Genomic DNA, 27,453 nt, shown 5'->3' on the forward strand with positions numbered 1-27,453 from the left:
GACCCAAGGATGTTGTGGGATCACTTGCCTTTGATGATTTGCGAGAACAAGACTGGCAAATAGTCCAAAGAGACTTGATTCTGCCCCAGTATCCAGGGCAAATGAACAACATCACTTGCATTTCTGTGGTGTAAAGTGACTTTGCGGTATTAAGTCCATAATATCTTCAGAGTAAGTTTGTTCTTTAATTTAACAACTGCCCATGTTGGAAATGGAAATCAGAACAGTTGGGGCTGGAAGGGACCTCTGAAAGTCTGATCCACCTACCCTGCTCAAACAGGGCTAGCTACTGAACTCTGTCCTGGACTGTGCCCAAACTACTTCTCCATCCATGAATGGAGACTCCATGACCTTTCTGAACAACCGGTTCCAGTGCTTGGTCATTCTCACAGTAAAAAAACCTTTTCCTGATGTTCAGATGGAGCCTCCTGTGTTTCAGTTTGTGCCCATTGCATCTGGTCCTGTCACTGGGTGCCACTGAAGAGAGCCTGTCTCTGTCTTCTTTGCACCCACCCTTCAGGGGTGGTTAAACACACTGGTAAGCTCTGTGTGTCATCTGTGTGTCTCCCCACCCACCCCACGAGACTTCTCTTGCCCAGGCTAAACTGTCCAGCCTTTCCTCCTATGAAATGCTCCAGTCTCTTAATCCCCTTAGCAGCCCTTTGTTCAGCTCTCTCCGTTATCTCTGTGGCTCTCTTGTACTGGGGAGCTCAGAACTGGACCAGCACTCCAGGTGTGGCATCACTGGTGCAGAGCAGAGGGGAAGGATCAGCACCCTCGACCTGCTGGCAGTGCTCCATCTAGCGTGGTCCAGGATGCCATTTGCCTCCGTTGTGGCAAGGGCACACTGCTGGCTCAGGTTCCACTTGTTGTCCACCAGGGCCTTTTTCTGCAAAGCTGCTTTCCAACAGCTTTCCCCCAACCCAGCGTCTGCTGATGCCTGGATTTGTTCCTCCCTTGGTGCAGCACTTGGCATTTGCTTTTGCTAAGGGACAGGAATGGGAAAGTAAGACTGTATCTTTCCTTTCAAGACTGATTCAAGTAACCTGTTTCCCAACTGTCTTATTTTATACTTTCTCTATTCCCTATTTTCTTCCATATTTTTCCATCTTCTACCAAATTTTTCTTCTGTTCCCTGCAACATTTCAGCAACTACTGAGAACTATAAAGTCCTTACAGATCACATTTGCCTTGTGACTACTTACACTTCAAGATCTTGTCAAGCCTGTTCTTCAAGGCGTACACACCTTCAAGCTAAACGAAATATATTTAAATGAATTCTGAAATTACTGCTTGATAAACAGCACTGCACATGTACCATGTCTCAGATGTGACTCATCTCTACCAGGGGCTAATATATATGCATGCCAAGATCAAACAGAACAAAACAAATGCCATCAAGATTAAAAAGAAACACACATACACAGAGGTTTGTATTTACAAGGAAGCCCAAAGGAGTGTGCACCCAACTGAAATGAAGTGAAATTCAGGCACACAGCACCACCCTTCAAGGCACATAACCTTCAGCTATACTTCAGGTTCAAATGAAGAACAAATAAATTATAAAAAAAACCAACAAACCAACAACAATCAAGGCAGTAACCAACAGAAATAACTCAGTGCTGGGAGGCAGACTTCCCTAGATTTTGCTATTGCTTCAGTCCCTTGTTTTTTCAATCTGTTAAACAGCTGTCCGGGAAGTTTTGAGATATAAACAATGGGCAAAGGATGATACTGCTTTAAATTAACCCTGCAAAAAGTCCAAGTAATTTCATTGGAAACACAGTTTATAAAAAGCTGTATTTGTTCCCAATAATATTGCTAGTAATAGTGTTCTTTACGCTGGGTCACTGTGCATTTCTGTCTGCTTCCAAGTACGGAAGCAAACTCTGTTACCAGTCTGCAGTTTCAACACCCAAAACTCAGATGGAGAGATGGTTTGTAATGATTCTTTCTACGTAAGTTTCTCCTATGTATTACACTCTGCAACAAGCAAGCTATGACTGGTAGAAGCTTGCTTTATTCCAGGCTATTTAATAGCACTGAGTTCATATTTCCTCCAACATATGAGGAACACTTCTTGATAATACACATCAGATAATCCAGGAACGTGGGTTCAGCTTTCACTTGAAGCACTGCTACTTTATTGCAAGCAATTAGGCTGGTTTCTACATACTCAAAATGCTTTAACTTACTGAAACTTCTAAATTCTTTGCTAGCTGGGATTTTCACATTTTTACTGGCAGAAAAGTGTTCCCTGCCCTCATGGTTTGTTTTTGGGAAAAACATATTTAATGTCATTGTTCCTAAGGCTCTAATTGTCCCAGTAGTCCACTCTCATATATGAAAGCAAAAAACCAAACCAAACCAAACGAATCTGGGGTTTTTTATTTTATTTTTAAAAAATGTTTTCAGCTTTTAGGAAAATATTTACTGTATTCAGAAAATCAACTGACATGTAAAGATTCCTGTGGAATAAGATTAAGGGTCCTTCATTCTAAGAGTGTAACTCCTTAACATCTTGGAGCAGAAGTACAACAAGAAATTCAGCAAATTTGAGTTTTCTTCAAAGTTATGTAAAAAAATAAGCAACCCCTCTTGGCGTGTGTGATTTAAGACTAGAAAAAGAGAACAATCAAAACAGATGTCACTAATAAAAGCTGTAGCATAAATGTCTTTTTCAAATTGCAATACACACATATACAAGAACAAACAACATTCCAGCCTCATTCATGTTTAAATTAAGATTCAGAATACCTAAAGGCTGCTATGAAAACATCTGTTAATTCAGCCTTTTTTTGAGGGGAAGAAGGGGTAAGACACAATCTCTCATTTATTTAAGCAGCTATTCCGAGAAAACTGATTATCTCTCCAAGGGAATGTTAATTCTTCTGTCTTTTCATTCAGCAACTGAACAACAAGTCATACATACCTGTAATACATAACAAGACTGAGGCATGCACTCCAAGAAAAAGAAACAAAAACATTTTTGAACACTTTCAGCAAAATTGTCTTTTTATGGCAATAGAGTAAAAAGAGACAGAAGTGTTTGTACTATTAGCTCCTTTAAGTAGATCACAGCACTGGTGCACAGCAAATATACGGGAGCCTTTTCAGAGTACAAAAGAGGTAAAACACCACTAGAAATCTGTGCCTTAGCTTGAAAAAGAGCAAAATCTACCCTGAAGGGCATATGCAGGTTCTGAAACCCTTTCTCACTATCACAGGCAAGCATGGTAACTGTGCAAATCATGAAAGTTCTTGCCAAAGGTCTTTTGTGATAACCAGGCAGGGTAGTAAAGACATCTGCAACCAACACATCAATTTGTGTGGATAGTCCTGCTGATTTTCTTCTTTTCCTCTCCCTAGGAGATATTATTCATGACATGTTATACAGGTACTGTAACTATACAGTTAACCAGAAAGTCTACAGTAGAATTAGCATAAAAATCATTATGTGCTTCTGTTATCTTCTGGATAGCTAATTATCACACAATAGCAGATTACAATATGACAAGAAAAGGCATATACCAGAGGTTAGAATTGTGAAATTTAGCTGCAATTTCTATGTTTATCAGAAGGCAGGCAGGAGACAAGGGAATTAAACCCTCATTTTCATTTCAGTACCCAGCAACATTCCTCTGTTCTGAGCTCCTGCTCTGCCCTCTCTCGCTCTTGGATAGCCCAGAATATGGTCCCAGTTTGTACAAAGGAAAAGCTCTGCAGCATTACGTCTGTTTAAAGGTCTTTTCAAACCTAAATGATTCAGTGATTCAGTAACTGGGTCTCTACAAAGAAGACATATCTCTGTGGATTCCAGATCTCCCAGGCAAGCACCTCAGACTTCTCAGAGTGTATGCAACTGGCACTGTCCATGGAGACTGCTCATCTGTGCAGAGCACAGACTCTAGAACTTCCCAATAACACCAGATGTGTGTAGTTTCTATAGAAAGTCAGCTTAGGCTCTGCTGTTCAACTTTCCTTGCTAATGTCTCATCTCAGCATCAACAATGGGGGCTGAGGAGGAATGCAAGTCAAGTAAGGCTTGCACAGAGTCCAAGCAACCACAGGTTGTGTAAGATCTGCTACCTCATTCCCTCACATTCTGCCTGTTTTCATCCCACTTGGGGCAACAAAAAGTAAATCCTCAAAGTCTGCAAGATAAGAAACTGAGTCTTAGATACCTTTAGCCACCTAAACAAGAACAAAAGAACTGGGCTCCTGCTGGATTATTTCAGGGAAAGGAACACCCAGGATCAAGCAGCAGCCCTGCAGACATCCAATACACAAATACTTTTTCACACAGACAGAAGCTTCCAGGACTTCTTTTTGAAGTGGAAAAGAGCATCTCTGTTAGCTAGAGGTTTCCTCGGGCAAACCAGGAACAGAGTCCTCATTTTTCCCCACCAACAAAACTAATGGACCTAAAGATCTTCCAGGTGTAAAAGTGACTTTGGGAAAAATGAGTACAACTAATATTCTGGTTTAACTGAAAAAACTCAACATGCTAAGAAACTGGAGTAGGAAAAGGAGGCAGGAGAACCACAGCAGCACCTTAGCTCAAGTTAACTAAAGCAGACAGAGCTGGGCTGACCTAGGTATTCAGACTGAACTGTTTCAGGGGGTAAGCTTCAAGAATCAGCATCTGAAGACAGCACATTAGGAGGACTCAGAAATGGCTTATGACATAGGGTATAACACTGGAAAGGCAAAATTGCTGAAGACACAGGAATTAGGGCTAACATAAAACACACCACTAGTTTTTGGGGTTTTTTTTAATAATGAAATGTAAGGGCTCGGGTGAAAATCACCTACTTTTATCAGTAATGCAGTCTTGTAAAAGGTTTCTGGCACATGATGGACCAGTCCTATTATCTTAAAAAAGACCAGTTTCTCAAATGGGAGACAGTGAATCTGAGGGATATCTAAATGCTGTTGACTGCTGGATTTGCTCTGACCCTCTGCTTTCTCAAATCCCCACCCTGCAAACCATACTTAGAAAGAAGCAAGCACAGAGAATACAGAGGAAAAAAAGGCGGTCTGAAGCTTGACACCTGCTTCAAAGCATGGTATTTTCTGTATAGAAAAACAGATCTACACCAAATCTGAACTATGAAAGACTAATTCATCATAGCTGGCTGCATATCATCTGCCAGAGTGTCTACCAGATGAGTGTTTGTTCTGGGCAGGTGAAAGGCCTATTGAGATACTGCTGTTTGCACTGCCTACTTGTCTCCTGACAAGGGTGGAGCACTGGAATAAGCAGGTCCCAGCTTGCTGGCACTACAATAAACTGAGAAATACTCATCTTACTCTGGTTCTGTCCAAAAAAACGCAGTTGTGCCTTCCTGAGTTTTGAATACAGTGTTGTGGAGTCAATGGGCTCTCTGGGACAAAGAACAAGAATGAAATAGGACCTGAAACACAGCTTCAAGGAGGGAAATGCAAGGATATATAGGCCATATACATGACACTGCTGGACAAAAAGAATACAATCTCAGTATGACCAATGTGTACATAATGAAAAAAAAAAGGATCCATGCAGGCAAAGATAGCCAGTTACAAATTACTACAATTCACTGACATTAGCAGTGGCACTCTTGCAGCACAAGCCCCTATTTAAATAAGTACTAAGACAGTTCACATTTAGTACCAAGACTGATAGTATGTCACCATATCAGCTTGCTTAGAGCCCTTAATTAAGGGGACACACTACAACTTTTCCTTAAGTGCTTTTCTCCACCCCCCTCCCCCCTGCCCCGCCTCCCACCTCCTTACATTGCACCCATAGGGAAAATAAAATCATCCTGCAACAGTTAAACATCCTTTCAGTGTCACAGGCAGCTATCTTACATTTTTCAGTATGAATGAACACTGGCCTTATACTCATTTCTAAGGCTCATTTACAATACAGCTGGATCAGTTCTTTCCTAGTTCATTTGCTTTCAATAGGGGCTTCATTCTCAATTCAAATGACAAATCGCTCCAGCAACCACACATACACATGGCTTCCTCAAGCCTGGCATTTTTTAGGTTTAATGAAGCCTTTTAAATGACTGTTGTTTAAATTACTATGTAGCAATATATACATGTTAATTACTTTGGAAGACCTGTGCAAAGTAGAGAAGCGTTCAACTTTAATACCTAAATATTTTTGCCAAGGATGTTTTAGCTACTGAATGGAATTCATACTGTTGATTCATTTCATCTTTCATGCATTTTTTTTCTGGCAAAAGCTTCTAATAACACGAACCAAAAGAACATAATCCCTTAGACATCAGGAATAATACCAACTCTGTTGACCTGAATCTGTTCCCATCAACTTCCTTTATCTGAAAATTGGCACTCATGCTAAATGGACAACATAAATAACAGCATTTAATGATTGGTATTTGCTGGATAAGCTCCTCTACTTTTCCAAATTACTCTAGGAGAACTGTATTTTTTAAGTAATGATCTTTTTCAGATATTGCACCCTACTAAATACTTTCTTCTTGCTCATTTTGGGCTGCCAGAATTCTTAATTTCAGAAGAAAGATTGCACAGTCATCTCAGTTTCTCAACGAAATAACATAATAATCTGTACTTTATCTTTGCTAGACTTTTAAATTGCTCAAAGGGCTTGTAAACATTTATTCCTATAAATAAGATTGAGCACAGGAGGGAGGAAGCAAGAAGAATTAGGATTGGAGTAAGTTACAGATGTGCACCTTGCCTACATTTGTTATTTGCAAAGTGCATACACATTCAGTGTGGTTAGTCAGGAAGCAAGGGGTCCTGCTCCATTCTGTGACGCTGGCAGACATGCAGAGGTGATGACTATCAACAAAGTGAGCTTGTGATCTGGAGCACTTTGAGGTGTGCACATGACGCAGCCAGCAACAAAGTCACATTCTTACTGCCTTTGCCCTTCCTCTCACTTCTACTGCTCTTTTATTCATGTGACATTTTAAATTAACACAAGGTTCTCAACCTTTATGCCACACCTTCCACAGCAGAGGCTTTAGTCTCATTAGTTTCCAGAAACCTTATGTTAACCCTGATTTTAAAAACTATGTCAGCATAAAAATGCTAAGAAAAAAAAAAAATGCAAGCATGACAGTTCAACCTAACTCATACAAAGAAAAGATCCTTTGACTCTCTACAACAGAAACTCTGTAATAACCAGAAATCATTTGACTACTACTTCACCATAGAAGATGATTATCCTAATAAAAACACACACGTTTTCCCCTATTCTATCAATGAATCATTTTCTTCAGGAATACAAGTCTGCCTTTACCCACAGACCTCTTCTTTCTTCCTTCACTTCTCTCCTCAAACTAAACAAAGTACATCCTCAATGCTGGAAGAACAAAGGCAACAGAATTTTTTTTTATTATTTTCTTGATAAACTCATTATTTATCTTCCCAAATTCAGGTTTGTTTTTACATCAAGATAGCAGTTTTCCCAACACTGTGCCAAGTACTGGTGCCAAGTCCTTAATTTATCTACTGATTTTTAAGTTTTATATCACTCTGTAGATCTTTGGGTCCCAGAGCTGTACTTTGAGTTTCCTTTGCCCAAAGCAAGAGCAGAGTAAACCAACATACAATTAAGATGGGAAGTCAGGAAACAATCATCAAAAATTCATGTGAAGAGCACAACAGCTTCAGGAAGCAAAACCCAAAAATTGTTAAGTGTCATGAATTTAGTCTGTCACCACAGCCCATCCCCAGATGAGTCACAGTTACTCAAAACAAAGATCATTAGATAGTCACAAAGCGTACATAATGAAGTTTTCTTGAACAACCAGGTGCACTTTAGCATTATTAGAGCAAAACCACCAAGTTGCTGCATTCTATGAGCATAAGATCACTGAGGAATGCAGTACATTTTATTCAAATTTACCAAGTGTTTATGTATTTAAAAAAACCCCAACCCTTTCTCAACTCACAGCATCTCATATTTGCATCTATTTCTATGCAAATTAGCAAACGCTTTCAAATTATTAAAGATGGGGAAAACCCCATACTTGAAATTTTCAGGTTGATTTTTTTTCCTTAAAAGTGTGCAGCAAACTGAAGACATATTATTTTTGTCAAAACTGTTACCTGAGCATGCAAATTCAGCATGTCAAAAAGAAGAATGATTATGCTGAGTTGCATGGTTTGTTACATTCTTTCTTCCTGTTATAAATAAATTATGATAAATTACACAGGCTTGCAGTAGTTAATGCAATTTCTCCTTTAACACAAAAATATGAGTTCATCATTGTTTAGAAAAATGCACTTTGAATGGATTGCTATAAGCTCTTCAGTTTCTAACTTCAGTATTTTGCCAATAATCTTTTCATGTGTTAATGCTTAACATTCCATTTAATTAAATCCAAATATCACTAAGGTTATAAAAACCAGTTTAATCCATCTTTTTAGTGTTATTTTTTTACTGTTATTTTTTTACTGAGCTACAAGACATGGTCTTATTCACTAGAAGGCCTAAGCAAAACAACTTGTCAAATCTTTTCCCACAGGTTAAATTCTGCCCACTGAAGTAGCAAACTCCAGAGCATCATAAAGGTCTCTACTACTTGACTGTCTGAGGAATATTGTCTTTGCAAAGTCTCCATAGAAGCCAGTTTACAACATTTCTCCTCACCTAATCAAAACAAATACAGTAGTCCTACTTTGCTTATTGTCTGAAATTACATTAGCCGTCTGAGGTTGGCAGCATTACTCTCCTGCCTTTATTTTTAACAGACACTTTTACAGATGATAGCCACCAGATATGCTTTCCAAAGCAAAGAGATTTCCTCCACTGGTTTACTTTTTGAAGGAGACAGACTCCTCAAAAACAAAATTCTAGATAAAGTTAAGACACAAGCGGTAAAGACTTCAACACACTGTCATCAAGTACCAAAAGCATGCTTCACATCATAATAAACAAGTTCTAGCCTTGAAACACTTCTAACAAAAGATGAAGTTAAAGACAAAAGATGCAGATGTGAGAAGATAATTACCTCTTTATTAACTCATGACCCACAGCACTCATGCAAGTACACATGGTGTCCACGAGGCAGGAAAACAATATGCTATGAGCCTGGCACACCAGAACAGAGAACGAAACAAAGTGCACAGAAATGACCTGAGAAGGACCATCACTGGGGGAGACAGGTTATTTCAGTTAAAGGCATAGTAACACAAAAATTCAGCTACAGCACCAGCCACAGTCATGTACAATCTTTGATATATTGGCCAACGCAGCTGAATCGGATGGGAAAGGATGATTATGGTAAAATAGATGTCCTCAGTGTCAGCAGCATGAAGTTTGGAGTGATCACCAGGCAGATTCTTAGATGTTTATGTATCAGAAGAGTAGAACATCCACATCTTTTAAGTACTGATCAGGGAAAAAAAACCAAACTAGAGACAACACTAAGAAAACCATGAATCTAGCAGTTAAGAGCGAAAACAATTTAACAGAAGTCTGCCACTTTACAAGAACACACCTATTTCACTGTGACTGGCAAATTTGTAAAGAAAGTGTATTAGAGCATTTTAGATGATGCACAGCCTAAGAGTATTGCATTTAAACTCAGCCGGTCTTGATTTGTTTTACACTGACAGTGAAGTAGTAATTTGTGCGTTTAGACAAGTCATAAACTTACGTAAGAAAGAAAAGGAGTCTAACAGGCAATGTGTTCAAAGTCTCAGGTTCTATTCTGATACATTTTTAACAGGCAAATTGGTTTTCTCTCCCTCTCAGAATCAGTGGACAAGTTTAACAAAAGACTCAAAAAAATCAGAGGTCTTAACTTCATAAATTTGAAACTGCCTCCCCAACCTCACTCTTCCACCCTGTTAATCTGAAGTACTTGCGCTGAGGGAACTTCAAAACGAATTTTATCCAGCAATTTGAGAAGTTCATGACAAACACTTGTTTTTCTGTTATTTCCAGTGTGTAACAAGTCACTAATACATAATTAGAATACCTATAATCTCTAGATTAGCTGTAGCACAGACAGATTTGTATTTTAGCAAATTATCAGCTTTGTCTATGCTTTATCACTGTTCTTAACCAAATTCTACGCTGCCATTTTCATGCAAAAAGATGTGGTTTTAATTTAGGCTTATTGGGTGTTCCAAAAGGAAAGCTCATATCTTCTACCCTACAAGGTTATCACAAGACAGTCACCTCAATTCAATAAAGAATCTCAAAGCAAAAGGAACTTTGTACTGTAACACTGCAATACCTTTAGTCAGCTTCCAGTATTTGTGTAAGGTGAAATTCTGCTTCTAGAACAAAGTCCAGATAAAAAGGCACTACAGCTAAACTGGTTTCCTCAGTCTCACATAGTCAAGGGGCTTTCCAGCTACAGAATGTGTCTTAAGTTTCAAGACTTTAACAATCCCATTTCTCTCTCCAGCAGTATCTCAAATCCTGTTTTGGCCAGTATAGAACTCAAAAATTTACTCCCAAAATACAATGTTACTAGTTTGCAGGGACTTTGCAGACAAAAATCCCTACAGAGGAATACTGTGGGCACAGTAAGAGCAATCCAGAACCATACCAAGAAGCCTGACAGGACAATCTTACTGCAGCTGTTGAACAGATTGGTACTCCACAAGCCCACAGACTCCCATGACTCTGCTAAAGATCACCATTTCCTGCACACCACCACACATCCACCTTTATCTCAGTCACTGCAGCTCAGTGTGTCTCAGGTTTAAACTCCTATCTGGTTATTCAGCACACCCTTTAGTCACAGAGTGAGACAGCTAAAGGCAATAATGTCTTAGGCAATCTCTGGTAATCTTTTCTGCAGCAGTTTATCAGAGCCTCAAGTCTCCCGTCCAGATGGGGATAACAGACACTGTCACCTTACTACCCAGACAGTATAAAACCTCCAAAGATGCTTTGGGAGTATCACAAGAGGAGTAGCAAATGCCTGCACCTTAAAATAAATAAATAATCATTTAAAAAAATCATATATTAAATTGGAAACCTTCACCAATGAACACTAAAATCAACAATTCTCAGCTCTGGTCAGCATCATCCTTTAAGTTTCCCAGGCCAGGAACAAGTTGATCTCCCTCACCCTGCAGCACAACAGCCCTGACTGTAAATGGATGCAGGCATGCATGTACACAAAGAAGCACCAGATGGCCTGGGAGTTCTGTTTTCTTTAGCATTTTGAAAACAGGATTTATCCCACCAGCCATCAGAAGAACACAACTAGTTAGTCACAAGAAAGAAAATCCTGAAGCAAAACTTTATTTCAGTGGTTTTCCCCTCAAGAAAAAAACAAACAAAAAAAAAAAAAAAACCCAAACAAAAAAAAAACCAAAAACAAAAAAAAACCCACCCAAAACAAAAAAAAAAAAACACCACCAAAAAAAACCCCAGAAAAAGTTTATTCAAATGTTTAAAATAGTTGTCATTCTAGTTGAAACCTGCTGTTCTAATGTAACTTGTGTATTTGGAGCTAAAAGCATATTTTCCATTGGAACATTTTCAGCATGATTCAGAGCCATCCATTTGCTCTTTCAAGACAAATAATCTTCCACCTGCTTCTTAAAAAGCATTGGTTTAGATCATGCTCTTAAATAAAGCTTCCTTCCATAAATGCAGTAATTTAATAGTAAACCTTAAAAGGTTAATTTGGAAAATGTAACATGAAGTCAAATTCATTCATAGTTTACTTTCCAAGTGAGAGACTAAACCAAAAATAATTGAGGTATTAGAAATGGAAAGATAAAAAAATTTAATTGACATTTATTCACAATCAAGATTTACTGAATTTGTAGTAGCAGCAAGACCCATTTCTGGAATATCTACAAATAAAGATTTACAATAAACTCAGACCACTTGAATTTTATGGATCCCTGACAGATTAGGAATCCAGGCTCTGCTCAATGCAGCAGTCATCTTCCCTGAACAGCACAATTTCCTTTCACCTCACCTGCAGCCAGCCTTAAAGGAATAAGGGATGCACTCCATCACAGGATATCCAGATCAAGTAACGACCCTAAGACCACCTTTTCATCCCTGGTTCCATTTGAAACTCCACAGGTGAAACCTAGACAAAGGTGACTTTCTCTAAAATTCCTAGTGTCTTTCTAAATTCAGTATCAGCTTTGGTATTCTTATCAACTCTGGCTCCCTGTTAGATTCTGAAAATAAAAACTAGAGACAGCTAGGTCCAGTCAGCAATGAATTAGATAACAGCAGCATAAATTATACCACTCATCATGATCTCAAGAAAATTGTCTCATAAAACAAGTCTAACTTCTTCCTCCATAAAACTACACTTTTATTTTATTACAGCCATAAGAACCCTTAGATAAATTTCTGCAAGATCTCTGACTTTGGAGCAGATGAGCTGGTGCAGATCTGGCTTGAGCTATTTACCATGATTTCTGTTGCTGAACAACATAGGTGCAGCAGCTGAGCATTTATTTCTTCTCCACTTCATACTAATCTGTCTTACTTTGGTGGGGCAGACCAGAAGCACTCCCATGACCAAGCTATGAGAGCACCAAGTACATGAATCAATCCATTCCTAATAGCTTCAAGGCCCAACTCAACAACACAGACTGTTGCAGAACTTACACCTTAAAGAGCTCCTGTGCCCTCTGGCAGATCTTCCCCCACTGCTTGGCCCCTTACTTATGCCATACTTTTAACAAATTTCTGACATTCAATGTTGCGAATGTTTTTTGTTTTTTTTTTTTTAACAATGAAACATCCCTGGATCTGATCTCTGACCTGGCTTTCAGCACAGCTCCACAAACAGCTGAAAGGGCAGGTATCTGTCTACAGCACCAGCACGGAATGAGAAGCCAAGAACTGTTTCAAATTCAACTGACCACAAAACACCCATACTCTCAAAACACAGCTGATGAGTCTGACAGAAGCAATCATAAGCATTCCTAAAATAGATGTGTGTAGTTCACAAGAGGCAGATTTTTAAAAAAATTAATCACGAAGGGAAAGGAGGAGAGCAGACAGCAAGAAGCACTGTCAGTGCAACCCTAAAGTGTTCTGCTCACAGTCACTCACCAGTTTTCCCTGGGTGGGAACTAATAAAATTACTCCTGCTGAACAAAACTGGCACAGTAGCAGGAGATGATGGGTCTTATCAGTTGTACATACTGATTTGCAAATCCTGGGGATGCAGAACTGCATCAACAATGTAGCTGAACTCAGTGAAATCACAGGTCACACAGAGAGGTACGTGAGTTTCACTTGCACTCACTAGGTCAAAGACAGTGCCCTGGCTTTCAGCAGCACTGCAAGAACATTGGTGTAACAACAGAAAAACAATGGACTGTGAGCTCTCAGTGTAATGTTAAACAAGGGAACATTAGGTAAGAAGCAATGCCATTTCATATAACATTCAGCAAACCATTATAACAACATTGCTGCGTGCCCAGCTCAAATGTCTGCACATTATTCAAAAGTCAGAAAAAAGCTACAAACAATATTTTTGAGCCTGAAAAGCATCTGTAAATAAATTTTGTTTTTATCTACTTAGACACAGACAAGATTAAGAGGTGGCTTGTGCATGAATTTAGCAGACCTTCACGTGGAGAATATTTTTCCCCATAGTTCCATGACTTTTTGTTGCCTGCCTGCTCAAGTACCAAGACAGGGGATAACAGGGACCATAAAAATATCAAATACAATAAAAGAGTGATTATTATGCTGACAAGTTCACATGCAACATGAGTAAGTAACTGCTTCTCATTAAAGACTCTTAAAGGCAGATGAACTAATGAGATCCAAGGTGAGCACTGACAGTAGAAAAGTGACAGGCTTAAAACATGTTCTTGGAAGAAGTTCTAGAGACTGATCAGGGAAGGGGAATAGATTAAGTGTTCACAATGACCCTTTCTGACCTGAAACAAATCTACAGTTCAGAACCTATTTGTTTACCATCCCTCCATATGACTCTCTCCAATACAAAGAGTGATAGAAGAAATGACATCTAGGAGAACAGTCAGCTGACTTCCATTCAGCATCATCATAACAGCCTTAACAAAAGATGTTAAAAGGAGGAAAAAATGGCAACAGAGACAGCTGGAACATCTTCTGGCCACTAACCCAAAGTAAAATTTCTTAGCAAATGCAGTAGCTCAGTCAGAAATGACTGTGAAGCAGCCAGGTATTTTGGGGTGAGTGGAATGGAGATAAAAGCAGGTAACAATAATCAGTGATTTTTTGCACATGTTTCATTCTAATAATTCCCTTTGAAAAAGAATTGGTTGAAAAACAAGAAGTTCTGTTAGTATGTGTTTGTTGTATTCATTTAGTCAGGCCTTAAGAAAACTCTATCCCTCCCTATTCCAGCACAAAAGGAAAATGTGCATCATAAATCCTAGATGCCTCAAACATCAATTCCACTTCTTACTGCCACCAGGAACCAGCAGCCTCACAATGGCTTTGGAGATATAAAAGCCACTTTAAGTAACACCATAAATTCATTTAGATCTCACACCAAAGCTGCAGGCTTGTCTATGGTGCCACTTCTGCATTTATAATCTATTCTTCAGCAATAAAACCACCCTGAGTTTATTAGTACTGCAGGTTATGTCCATGTACAAGACAGAAACAGAAGTATACTCCAAAGCATGTATTTTCATTGTGGAACCACAGAGTCATTAAGATTGGAAAAGACTTCTGAGATTGAGTCCAAACACTAACTCAACACTGCCAGGTCCACCACTAAGACACGTATCTAAGCATCACATCTACACATTTTTTGAACACTTCCTGGGATGGTGATTCCATCACTTCCCCAGGCAGCGCATTCACATGCCTGACAACCATTCCAGCAAAGAAATTTTCCTTAACATCAAATCTAAACCTCTCCTGGCACAACTTAAGGCCATTTACTCTCATCCTATTGCTTGCTACCTGGAAGAAGAGACCAGCCCCTACTCCTTTCAGGCAGTTATAGAACAGTAAGGTCCCCCCTGAATCTCCTAGAACACTAGCCCTACACCCAGTCTCCCACTCCCTGGTTCACCTCTCAGAGTTTCCACTACCATCTGTGCAGAGGCAGAGATTACCCAAGTTTGGCACTTCACAGGAGATACTTTCCAAGCAAAGCAGATGACAGTCTCGGAAGTGGTCACATCTTGTGCCTCTGGAACTGCACTGAGTTCATGTTTTGCTTTCAGAGACATTTTTTCACCACAAACTGCAGCTAGATCGCACAGGGTCAGTCAGCAGAAAATACTACCTGCTTCTTGTTTCCAATGAGCACTTTCACATCATGCACAAGACAAAAGAAACAAAAGAACTTCGTCCTCCACCTCACTGTATCAGCTCTGCAATGCAGACAGAAAATACATAGTTTTCTAAGACTCAAAAGGAAAAGCTTCCTTCCCATATATAGGCTCTTGGAGCCTAATACACAACTTGTGCAAGTAAAGCAGGCAGTGCTGCTCAGAGAGCTGCTGCCTGTAGGGAGGGCTCCTCAGGCCTGAGGCTTTTCACAGGATCTATATTCACTGGCTCCCACAAGTCATTTAATGCTGCCTTATCTTGTTAATGAGGTTATTGCATATGCAATAAAGAGGAATTCATATTCTTTAAATACAAACCTAACCAGTTTACCCCACAGCTTGCAAGAAACAACTTTTCCAAACACCTTACTGAAGATTTTAGAATTATATAAAAGCTCTATCTGCCTTAAATTAAGAAGTAACTTTTGATTTCAGTAAACAGTAAGGTGCCTTACTGAATGCAAAAGAAACAAAGTTCATTTTGAGGGCTATCCTTCAAGCCAGCACTTGCACTGCAGCTTGCCCCCTTCTCAACAGCTCCTGAAAGTCACAGCAAGCTCACACAGAGGTGTCACACAGAAGTTCTTCAGACTATTTTCTCTTCCTAGAAAGCTTCCAGCATGCAGCTTACTGAAACAGCTGGGAAAGTTCTCCCCTCCCAGCATTACACAAATGCTGAGAAACTGGCAGCTATTATAGGAAAAAATCTGCTTTGTGAAACACAATTTGGATGAACAGTATTTTCTATTTACGAAAGAGCTCATCTTTCTCCTTTGCTTGACAATTTTTCAAGATTCTGATCATACTGGAAATGTTATCAGATGATCTGCCTTGCTCTGTCAAAGTGAGATGAAATTCTTCAAGAAGAAAGCATTCTATCAGCAGTTAATACAATAACATGTAGGGGGATGAAATCATGGTCTGCTTTCCTGACCATAACAATGTTGTTAAAGCAAAACTGAAATTTGCTGAAATAGGTGAACTTTTTTTTACAAAATACATTTTATGATCAAATCACGGACCAAAATATGCTGGGTGTTTAATGTGAAAATACATCAAAATCTAAGGACATGAACTGTAAAATGAGTAAATCTGCTGGCAAATTTCAATAGCAGAAAACAAAACTCACTTGTTTTTTTTTCACAGCACTGAATTTTTCTATTCCCACTCCCTTCTGAGAAATGCAGTCATCAACTTAAGCCTTTTTTGCTAATATACAGATAAATGTTCCAACTCCTTCCTCATTTTTTCCATCTTTAAAGTAAACATCTTTTTTCCTAAAGCCAGAAATGACAAATCAGAAAAGTTTTACTAGAGGATATATTTTAACACATATAATATGCAACACATACACATCAACATGCAACACAGGGAAAAAAACCCATTTGTAAGTAAGATCAACAAAAGAGGGGATGGCTCAGAGAATTCAAGGGAAAACATGAAGGCAGTGGGTAAATAACATTATATTGTTTCCCTTTCCAAAGTTAAGAATACTATATAAAATATTTTTTGTTGAGATTATTTCCTCTTATATTGACCTCCCAAAATATATTATACACCCTTCATGAACTAAACCCCATCAATTAAAAGAAAAGTTCCTCTCCAAGTGCCTACTGTTTGCAACACTTTGAGTTTTGATGCTCCAAAGGCTCACCGATTTTCACACCTAAAAACAAGGGGTTTGATTTTATAAGTTTTGATACCATTCACTGAACAGAGAAAAGCCAACTGTGAAATATCATTGTATGAGCAGAAGGGAATGGAGACATACAGAGCACACATACAGGCTGATAACAGCTTAAGCAATCAGCTTAAAGGAGAAAAGGAAAAGGGCTACAGTCAACATTTAATGGCTTCACTGGCCTCTGTAAAAGGAACCGGCGATCTTTGCAGTCTTAGTAAGCAAGTTCCCCCATTAAAAAGAAAACCCATCAAAATTAACATCTTCTAATTAACTAGAAGTCAAGAACAAAACTCCAACGTGCTGCTGAGAGCTGCATGCAGAATTAATTGTGCCAGAGAGACACAGGGTACAGGTGGAGCCACCCTGCATCTGGGTGTTCCCAGCCCCAGCTCACAGTGTGGCCTCAGCAGATGAGACTCGTGGGTGGACTTGAGACCATTGGAGTGGGGCTGGAATTGCTCCTCTTCAGGGAAAGGGGATGCCAGTCACAAAGAAGAACATTTCCTGCCACCCTCTCTTCATTGCTGAACAGCAGGGAAAGAAACTAAATCAAACCCAGCAACATGAAACCGCAGGAAGAGGGACGAAAAGAAATTAAGTCTTTTGCACAACGAAGTTACATTGTTACACTGTTAAACCAGCTCTTTCCTCCTCAGAGCTACAGCAGGATGTCTGAATTCCCACCAATTTACATCGACATCCAAAGACCAAAACATGACAGAAAAATGGATACTGCCCACTGGACTTTACACTTGCAGGGTGCTGCCCTTCCTAGCAATACGACCTACTTTGAAGAATACCACCACTCTTCACTTATGTGCTTAATTCAAAGAGATAACAGACTCATCATTCATCATCTCTCAAAGCAAAGCACTCATGGAAGGTTCATTATTCGGGAAGAATTTCTACTCAGTAAGTAGCTTGAATATAAAACCTCCATACTGAGGATCAGCATCTCTACTGAATAGTGATCTTTGTTGCAACACAATGATTGCAGAGAATACTGGCACATTCAGACCTGCTTACAAAAATGGAAGTCTTGAGTTTGGTCTTTTTACATAAATGTAAGCTCTTAATCTAAAATCATACAATTATCATAGATCCAGGAACAACTAACAAGGTACGAAAAAGATTTAAGTGACAGAAAGCAGCCTTGACCAATTCTGGGTGGAGAAACAAGGGAGAAGAAGGAAAAAATTTGTAAGAAATGAAATGCTTCTTTTCTCAGAAAATTTGGAAAATATTCACTTGCACAGTTAAAGCAAGTAATGTTTGGACCTCATACCAACAAGAGAGATGTGATGCAGCTATCCTGTTTATATTATTTATCAAAATTAAAGTGAGAATTCATTCACAACCTGAGATAATTTTAAAGCTTAGCAAAGACAACTGAAATTATTTATCATCCAATACATAACCTACAAGACCTCACATAGTGAAATGTACGCAATAAGAAATTTAAAACTTAAAAATGGGAAGAACAGTATCCTTGTTTAGTCTCAGTTGAGGTCAAAAAAGAAACAGGTGTTTTCCCAGTCAAGACTGCTAAATTACAAAAATCCTCTCAAGTCTACATTTATTTTAGAGATATATATATATACACACACAATATACCAATAAAAATAATACAATCAATTATTAGTGCTACAAAGAACTACTGTGAAAAGCATTGTTTTCAAACAGCCACAAAAGAATTAATCCTCAGATAAGCTATCCTTCGAAATAATGTTGCAGTGTAGAATAATTTAGAGATCACAGTCCATAAATGGTAACACTGCTTTTCTAACTGTATATTTGATACCACTATGTTCAGATAAAGTGAAGTTCTTCAAAAGAAAGTACCAATATTCTCCACATATTTGTGTAGAGTTATTTGTAGTATTCCACAAACATTAAACAGGCTCTTCTATCAGGATTTCCAGCCTGTTTATCATACAAACTGTACCACATATATTAAAATAATGAAATACAGAATAAATTCAATGTGTTTGTCAGTAAATTTAAAGAAAAAAAGAGAAGGGGGAGAAAAAATAAAAAGAGACAACATTTGGTATTTGTTTGGATAAACTATCTGTGGTTCCATAACAACAAGGAAGGGAAACAATCTGAATCTGTACAGATCAAAACCAAACAGCCAACATAAATTAACTCTTAATATTTTTCATGCTTCATAGTTAGAGTCTGAGTCTGGAACTTCAACAAATATTTCAAAATAATCTCATCACAATATAGCTAATGGCCCAGGACACATTTAAATTGGTGCACAGAAATAAATGGAAATAGTAAGTCAAATGAAGAGCAGATGGTCACTCTAAACACTTCATTACCCTCCAACCCTTTTATTTCTAATGCAGAAAGAATAAAAGAACATTTACCATAGTCTACATTGGAAAACAAGCACTAAAACCTCCCTATGTGTTTCTCAAGTATTTAGAATATTAACCCAGAAACACTATACAAACTGTTAGCAGCTGTTGAGTTCATCCTTCTAGCAAGAAAAGAAATTATTTGTACTTATCCTTACATTTACTTTGCAAAGAGCCTACAGACTCAATGATGAGTATGTTCTCTCTTCTTCTCTCAACCTCCTGTCCACATCATTTAAGTTTTCAGGTCCATTTTTGTGGTCTTGTGTGAAACCATACAATCTTAAAGCATGGTGGTTTAACCTTTGAATTAATTATTTCACTGATAGCTCCCAGTGTTTCCCTAATGTCAGCTCTACAAATAGGAATGTTCACAACAAGCAGTCTTCACCTGCACCATTTGTGCCCTGGCAGACAGGGCACTTACGTGAGTCAAGCTGGCTGAATGAGCTGCTGAGCCAGCCACAGACTCATGGCCACAGCCAGGAAATTGAATTTTCCTGGGGAAGGAACAGGACTGAGGAGCGCTTCAAATTTCTGACAGCTGCAGAAAACCACAGAAATTTTCTAAACTAGTAAGAGGGAATAGGACAGACAACTATGCTCAAGCCCCAAACCAGAAGGAAGCAGACCTCTAATGCTCTTTAAAGTGCCTCCCAGAAGAGACCCCTCACAGCTTGTGTAGCTAGCTGCTCCTGGGATGAAAATAAAACTACTTTTACAAATTGGGAAAACAGTGTCAGGTAAAGGAAAACCCACAAAACTAAAAGAAATCTGCTCTTATTAAAAAGAAATTTCATTAGGCATCATGCTAGTAATACAGATGATATCCACACAGAAAAAGTATAGATAATTGCTCAAGGACAAGATTGCAGATGAAAAGGGTGAGTTGAAACAGTTGGGAATTTAACAACAGAAGCCCTGAATTACAAAATAGATTTATGCTTGAAGAAGGTGAGACACTAAACAAGGCCAGCCTCTCAGAGAAAGTTACATAAAAAAAGGTATTTACAGAGGCACTCCAAGTAGCAGCACAAAGAAGTGCATGAAGACAAAGCATGTGCAGAGAAGTAGAGATAGCTGTCCCCTTCCTGTTTCAGAAAAGGAACAGATGAACAATACATCCCTTACTTTATATATAGTTTCTAGTCTCTTCAGCTTATCAGCCTTTTTCTTCCTGTACCATCTTCTGCAATCCAAACAAAACTAGTCCGTCCTCAGCTTGCTCTTAGACATGTACTCACTTCCAAAATCTCTTTGCTCCTTTTCTTGCCTCATAGGAACTTTTTACATTACAGATGTTCTTTTTCCTCTTCAGGACTCCTACTAAGAGCCTGAAGCTACAGGCTTGCCACCCAGCACTCTAGGCTAGAACACAACCACTGGAACAAAACCCCAAAACATATCAGAAGTACACTGTTGACAAAAAAGTTCCTGTATTGTCAAATTGTTCTGTAAGTTTCCTTCTTATAGACCCTCTCCCTTCAAATCCATGGTGGTCTCCAAAGCTTCTCCAGTGTTCATTATCATACAGCTAAGCCCAGTGCAAACATCTGCTATGAAATGCATTTTTGTGCTAACAAACGAGAGGCCCCAGACACACTGACATTTCATATGGTTACTCTCCTAAGCACAGCTGTCTTTTAGTCCACTGCAAAAACGCTTCTGAAAGAACGCATGTGACAACCTTATCTTCTCCCCATCTCTCCAAACATATAAGCTCTCCATCAGAGAATTAGTACCAGGTGCTCTTACTTTTGTATCTGCATTATACTACTCTCATCACTGCCTTTCTCCCCCTCCCTGGTTGTCAACTCTTTGCAGCAGCACTCCTGTCATCCTGTCTGTATTACACTGAAAAATCGTATTGGTTTTCATTAATAACTAATGGAACTCACAAGCAGAATTTCTCTTACATATGCCAAAACAAAACACTGCTTATTGTCTCCCTTTTCTACTATGTACTGTTGTGATGTCTTTTCTGTTATCTGCTGCAGATTTATTGGGGATGTTTGGCAAGCACATCAAGGGCCAAAAATTCCCTCTTCTCTCTCAAGAGCCTAACACTGTGCATTTCTGAAGCATGGCTGCAGTCATGCATGCAGACCCCACCTCATTTCTCTCTCTCTGGGGATGTGCATGTTCCTGATTCTGTATGTGATTCTACTGTGAATGCCTTTCACACACCTTCAGCGTACACTGCAGCAATGCATCAAGGCATATGGAACAGGGATAACATAATTAAAGGCTATTACCAGCAGACAACACATTGACTTCTAGCTGCAGCTGCTTAATCAGAGCTGTAAGGTACTCAAAAGGCATTTCAACGTGAACTGAAAGAGCAAAAATACCCAACCTCTTCTACCAACAGAGCTTGATCAGTTTATGAAAGGGATTACTGGCGCTCACAGGAACTCATGAATGTGAGAGGCCTTTCCCTTTCCAGTGTTGCAAAAATGCTTTTAACATTTTCCAGCAAGTACTCTAATTTTATGTTGTTGAAAGGTAACTTCTGCATAAAGAAGGCATATTACCAATTTTATAAGTGCTAAAAGCTTTAAAGAATTTATTAAAAATCCCATTACCCATGTGATGTAACGTATCTATTGAAGGGGGGTGTCTGTGTGTGCAACTCCTTCATCAGGAAACTTCTGGGCATGACCTGAATCCAAGTGTCTACATGCATATTAGTGCATTTCTCTAGAGTTAATATTCATTAAACATTATTTGGAAATCATGTGTGATATGGAAAAAAGAAAAAATGAGTTGCACTTCTGTCCTGGTATTTATAACTTTATCAAGCCAAATACACTAATCAATAATTATAAGACAGAGATGACTGCACAAGAGTTAATTTAACATTTATATGTGATGTAAGCATGGAGGCTAGACAGCAATTTTTGCCATGTTCATGCTACCCCAATAAGAAAAGAATACAACACTTAGGAGATCAGAGATTAGAAAACAGTATTGAAGAACATTTACTATTCCTATCCTGAAGTGTTTCCATAGCAGCCAAAACAATTATTAAAACAGATACACCAAAAGGAAGGCAAAGAAATAATATAAAAGCTATTCATCTGAAAATAATTCACAGAATTGAAGAGTTATATTTGACTCGTTGATTAATTTAATCATTAAACATTACATACTTTCTAATACATCACACAAGTCTTTGTAATGATGCCCACAGCAGCAGAGGAATTTATCAGAGCAAGAAGATTTTTAGAAAGAAGTATTTATAACAGACAACATGTTGACTGCTGTGGATTCACATCACAGAAAATGTAAGGTATCTTAGATCTGCTTTGCAGGATGAGGATTTTCAGTCTGGAGGAAGCTTACCATTTGCTTCTTCTTTTATCCCACTTAAGACTACAGAAAGCCAAGAACACTCTACACATGTTCATTCTCCTCCTGCCCTCCCACAATTTATTAGAGAATACCATTTCCAACAGCATTAAGTGACATTAATTCCTGCTACTCTGGACAGTCCCACTGAACAGCCATCTTTCATATCTGCCCTTTAAGCTTTCATAAGATGCACCTAATTAAAAATCAAAGACTCAGTTTTAGAAATGTCAGCAATCATGCCTTGGAGTTAAGAAAAATTTGGCTTTTTGGCTTTATCTGTGAGCCATCTATGTATTAACTGGCAGGCACCATCACTGCTGCCTAAATGTCAGTGCTCTTTCCTTGCATTCTTTCTGCAAGAACACAGCATCACCTACAACCAGTTTTTTCTTTCATTAGAGTCACGAGTCCTCCAGAAAAACAGAGGCAAGACTGTTTTGGCAACAGTGAGCAAGTGGCCTTCCATCTGCCCACAACCAAGTTGCAAACTCTGATCTGTTAACAGCCTCCAGTGTAAGCCAGAGTGCAACACAGAAGATACCGAATAGGTTCCCAATGGTAAAAAGAAATGCACAGACAGCTACATGTGAGGGAGGAGCGATGGTTTCTAATGGAAGTGTTTTTCTCCTTGTGTCAGCTCTCATCACTGGATTTCAGATGTGCAGACACGTGGTGTCAGGTCAAGAAGAAGTAATGACACCATTTATGTTCCCCTTCCCATGGGAAATCACCCCACAGCAACAGAACTGGTCAACTGCCACTCACTCCTGTATAACAGATCCAGCCTTAATAGCATCTCACATTCAATACAGGGCCCTGAGGAGCTTGTGGGTTTAAAAAGCCATCCAGTGCATTATTCTGTTTAGAAAGAATACTTTCAAAGTACGTGATTCTTGCCTTAAGAGTGAAGAAAAAAGCCAGCATCATTAAGCAATCCTTGAAATTTCATGCAAGAAGCTGAGTACAGAAACCCTTATCCTGGGGTATCTGCAGTGCTCAGAATAATCTTATGTTGACATTCGTTTGGGGGCAGCTGTGTACGAACCAAGTTTGTGAAAGCCAGAGAACACCTACAAATGAAAGAGTACACAGCACGTAGAAGGGAAGGCTAGCAGATGGGGTAGCCCAAGGGCAGAGCACATGCAGTAAAAAGAATAAAGTGCAAATGCCCCAGAAGAAAGAGGGTGTGGAAGCACAAATAAAGAAGAAAGATGACTCTAGTTCACTACTGCTCTACAGCCTAAAGAAGAACATGCAGAGGAAGAACTTGGAGATCAGGGCAGATCTCTACTTCTGTTACCACCATAAACTGACCAGAGTTAACAAGATGTGTACTTTCTGATACAGACACTATCGCACAAATTATAACATTAACTGCAAAGATACTTATCAATTTACTGATGTAGGATTTCTTTTTCCAACAGCCCCCATACAAGAAAACATTGTGGCAGAGCCTGATACATTTAACTTGGACAAAAGTTTCAGGGTTTCAGTTTTATTTGAATATTAAAAAAGCCCATGAAACAGTAACTGGGAAAAAAAAAGGAGAAACCCTGATCCTTTTTTCTATGTATATAGCTAGTTTTCCTCCAGTCGGGCCTCTTCTGTCATTCCTTCACACAAGCAAATAAACCCCGTAGTCTTTGAAATCCAATAAACCTTTCAATTACTTCTAAATGAAGTCTTAGAGATAGCCTAAAAAGTTGTAGTTGCAAGAGTATTGTGCTCTAATATCAACAAGTTCCTTTTCCAACTGAAAGGGCAAGAGGGGTGCAATGTCACCGTGTAGTAAAAAGAGCACATTTTGTAATGTCGGTATCTCCTGAAATTAAGTGCTTGCAAACACAATCAGCAGCACAGTGAAATCCTCTGCAATCATCTCCATACTTGACTTCATGAGTAAGCTGCTCACTGATGATGAAGCCCACACTCCTTCCTTTTGATAAAATTTGAGCTGAAATGAGAGAAACCACCATACACTTTTTTTAAGAGATTCTACTCAATTCATTCAGCTTAACCAGTCCTGCACCTCAGCTTCTGAGTATTAAAGCACATTCTGTTTCACGCCCTATTCCCATAAAATCTAGACCTGCAAAGCTCAGAGAAACTTTACTGATCAACTTCTATAAATGGTGCAACGCCTCTTTCAGTTTTTCTAACTCTCAGTGTGGGTGTTACTTTCTGTGAAAGAAAGGGGAAAAATATGAGGAACAGATATGCAATTCAACATAACAGGTTTTAATCCTCAAAACACTGACAGCTATTACATGCTCCAAAGCCCTCCATCAGTCTAGGGATTTGGGTGAAAAAAAACCCGCCAACTTCTTACTCTGTCTTTGGACAAATGAGCTACAACCACCACATGTGCAGCTCACATTCTGAGAACGCTGGCAAGTCTAAGCTTCATTTGGAGGTGAGTTAAAGCAAGAATGCTCCTTTACTGCTTCTTTACTGCGTCAAGAATGCTCCTTTACAGCTTCTTTACTGCGTCAAGCAGATATGTCCATACATTTTCAGCACTCAAGGACTAAGAGTGTCATTACCTCACTTTCTGATGCTACAAATCATCAGATCATCTCAAACGGACTCTAGAGAAAAATCTGACCTTTGATAAATCAGAGTATAACCTTAAACAAAATATTTACCAAGCTTATTGACACAGACCTCTATAAGTAAACCCTTAGCACACTGATAACAATCGTCAAGTCTACTTTATAAAAGATTGTGCTGAGATGCTAGGAGGAGTGCAGCAAGTTGTGAAGGAGATGTGAGGAGAGGAAATACATTACCATTTCAAATATCTGGAAATGTGCGATGTAGTCTGTAGGCAAGGGAGGCCTGATAATGCTGCAGCAAGTATCTCTAGGTGGCTCTGTTCACATACTTCTGTATTCACTTGTAAGAGTCTTACTCAATCTCTTCTGTTTCTTTTAAGCAGAAACAATAGGGTTGCCAAATTCCATGTTTTAGTGAAATGGTGCCAATATATACAGATGACAGCTAATATGAAAGGCACCTAACAAGAGTCTAAAGGTACTCCAAAAAAAACCTCTCTATTATACTGCTGGAGATTAAAGCAGTGCACAATTTCTCAGGTTGTTACACTCACTATTACTAAGTTCCCCCACCTGTTTTTTGAGACCAAGCTTAATGGCTGTTGATTATCTGGGCTGAAATGGAAAGAAGATTAAATGTTTTTCAAACATGATAAACTTCCATACTATTTCATGGGAAACTTGGGTTTCAAGAGGGAGGGAAAAGGTCAGCAAAAAAGGATGGGTGTTGAGTATTTAGCAGCTGTGAGGAATGGAAAAAAACAAAACTCCAAATTGCCGATACACGCGGTGCAGCTGCCTTTAAGAGAGAGAAAAGGACACACAACGGGCTCTAGGGATGCTGAAACACCTACAAACGCGGCCCAACCTCAGCGAGCAGGCACAAACAACACACGCACAGCCCCACAGGCCGGCACCGTCCCTTCCTCATTCCTCCCGCACAGCGGCGGGAGGGGAGAAAGTTCAGCGCCGGCACGGTCCCCGCACCGACGGGCCAGGTCGGGCTGCACCCCCGGAGCCGCCGGGGCTTACCCCTGACCCCGGCCCCGCAGCCGGGTGCCACAGGACGGGCAGAGCGCCTTGGGCATCCCGGAGGGCCCTTCAACCGGCCCCGGCCGCGGGGGCGGTGGGAAACAAGAACTAAGGAGGAGAAGGAGGCAGCGACCCCCCGGAGACCCCCGCCGCGGCGGAGGCAGCCCGGCCGCACCTCGCTCTCCCCGCGGCGCCACAGGTGCTGCGGGGCTGGGGGCTGCAAGCCGGAGGGCAGCGAGGCCAAAGGCAGCGCTGCCCCGCGGAGGCTCCGTTCCCACCCGGGCAGCACGTCGGGGTGCCCCCCACGGCCGGCGGTGCCGTCGGGCGGAGTCAGCGGGCAGCCCCCCGCACCAGCCGGGGAAGGCACAGGTAGCGCCCGCACCGCGGGAACGGCCCCTCCCGGGAGAGGCGCCGCGGAAGGCAGCGCTGCAAGGGGCTGTTTTCGGCAGCGCAGGCGAGGAGGAGAGCGGGTGCCCACCTCCCCGCTGGCTCCGGGGAGAGGGAAGAAGGGCGCAGACGGCTCCCGCGGGCAGGACGGGGGCGGGCGGCGGTCATGGCAGGGAGGCGCGCCGCGCACCTGGCAGCAGGTGCATGCAGGCGGGGACGGCGGCGAGGGCGCCCGCGGAGGGAAGGACGAAACTAGCGAGGCTTTCCCGGCGAACGGCGCCTGTTGTGCGGCCGGGGGGGGGCACTCGCAGGTGCCCGTCACCAGGGAGGGGGGGACGATGCGGAGGAGGGGAGAGGGTAGCTGCAGGCGCCGTTTTGCAGGCGGCGGAGGTAAGCGCACGCTACTCACCGGCAGCTCCACGTTGACTTCGGTCCCGTCCAGGAGAAGGACGCGGCACTGCAGCACCGGCTTGCTGCCGCCGGCCGCCGGGATGTGGACGGGCACTCCGGCGCTGTGCACGACCCCTCCGGGGTGCGGCGAGGAGGGGAAACCTCCCGAGCCGACGGCGGCGGCGGCCGCTCCTCGCAGCCCCCCGTCCCGCTCGTCCCCCTCGCCGCCGAGTCCACCTCGCCCGGCTCCTCGCCCGTAGCGCTGCATCGACCGCCGGCCAAAGGTCCTGCGCAGGAACCGCAGCATCCTGGGGGCGCCCTGCCCGGCCGCTCACACCCCCGAGCCCGCAGCTCCGCGCCCGGCCCCGCGGCGCCTCCCAGAGCAACGCAGCAGCGCCGCCCGCCGGGAGCC

General features: G+C 40.8%; 1 protein-coding gene across 5 annotated transcripts in view; it reads right to left on the reverse strand.

Annotated features, from left to right (window-relative positions):
* The window catches only part of EPB41L4B (erythrocyte membrane protein band 4.1 like 4B), a 169,903-nt gene extending 142,464 nt beyond the window's left edge, over positions 1-27,439 (reverse strand). For 3 of the 5 annotated variants that reach the window (XM_042048630.1, XM_042048628.1, XM_042048631.1), the window contains exon 1: positions 27,061-27,438. In XM_042048630.1, coding sequence (XP_041904564.1) covers positions 27,061-27,348 — 288 coding nt within the window. In that variant the 5' untranslated portion in view covers positions 27,349-27,438. Of the gene's footprint in view, positions 1-27,060 lie in introns of all 5 variants that reach the window. The other 2 variants (XM_042048629.1, XM_042048633.1) reach the window with 2 other exon arrangements.
* Between the last annotated feature and the right edge of the window lie 14 nt (positions 27,440-27,453).

Source organism: Corvus kubaryi, unplaced genomic scaffold, assembly GCF_017639235.1.
Source record: "Corvus kubaryi isolate FWS band 111438036 unplaced genomic scaffold, C.kubaryi_AGA036_p1.0 68, whole genome shotgun sequence".
NCBI lineage: Eukaryota > Metazoa > Chordata > Aves > Passeriformes > Corvidae > Corvus > Corvus kubaryi.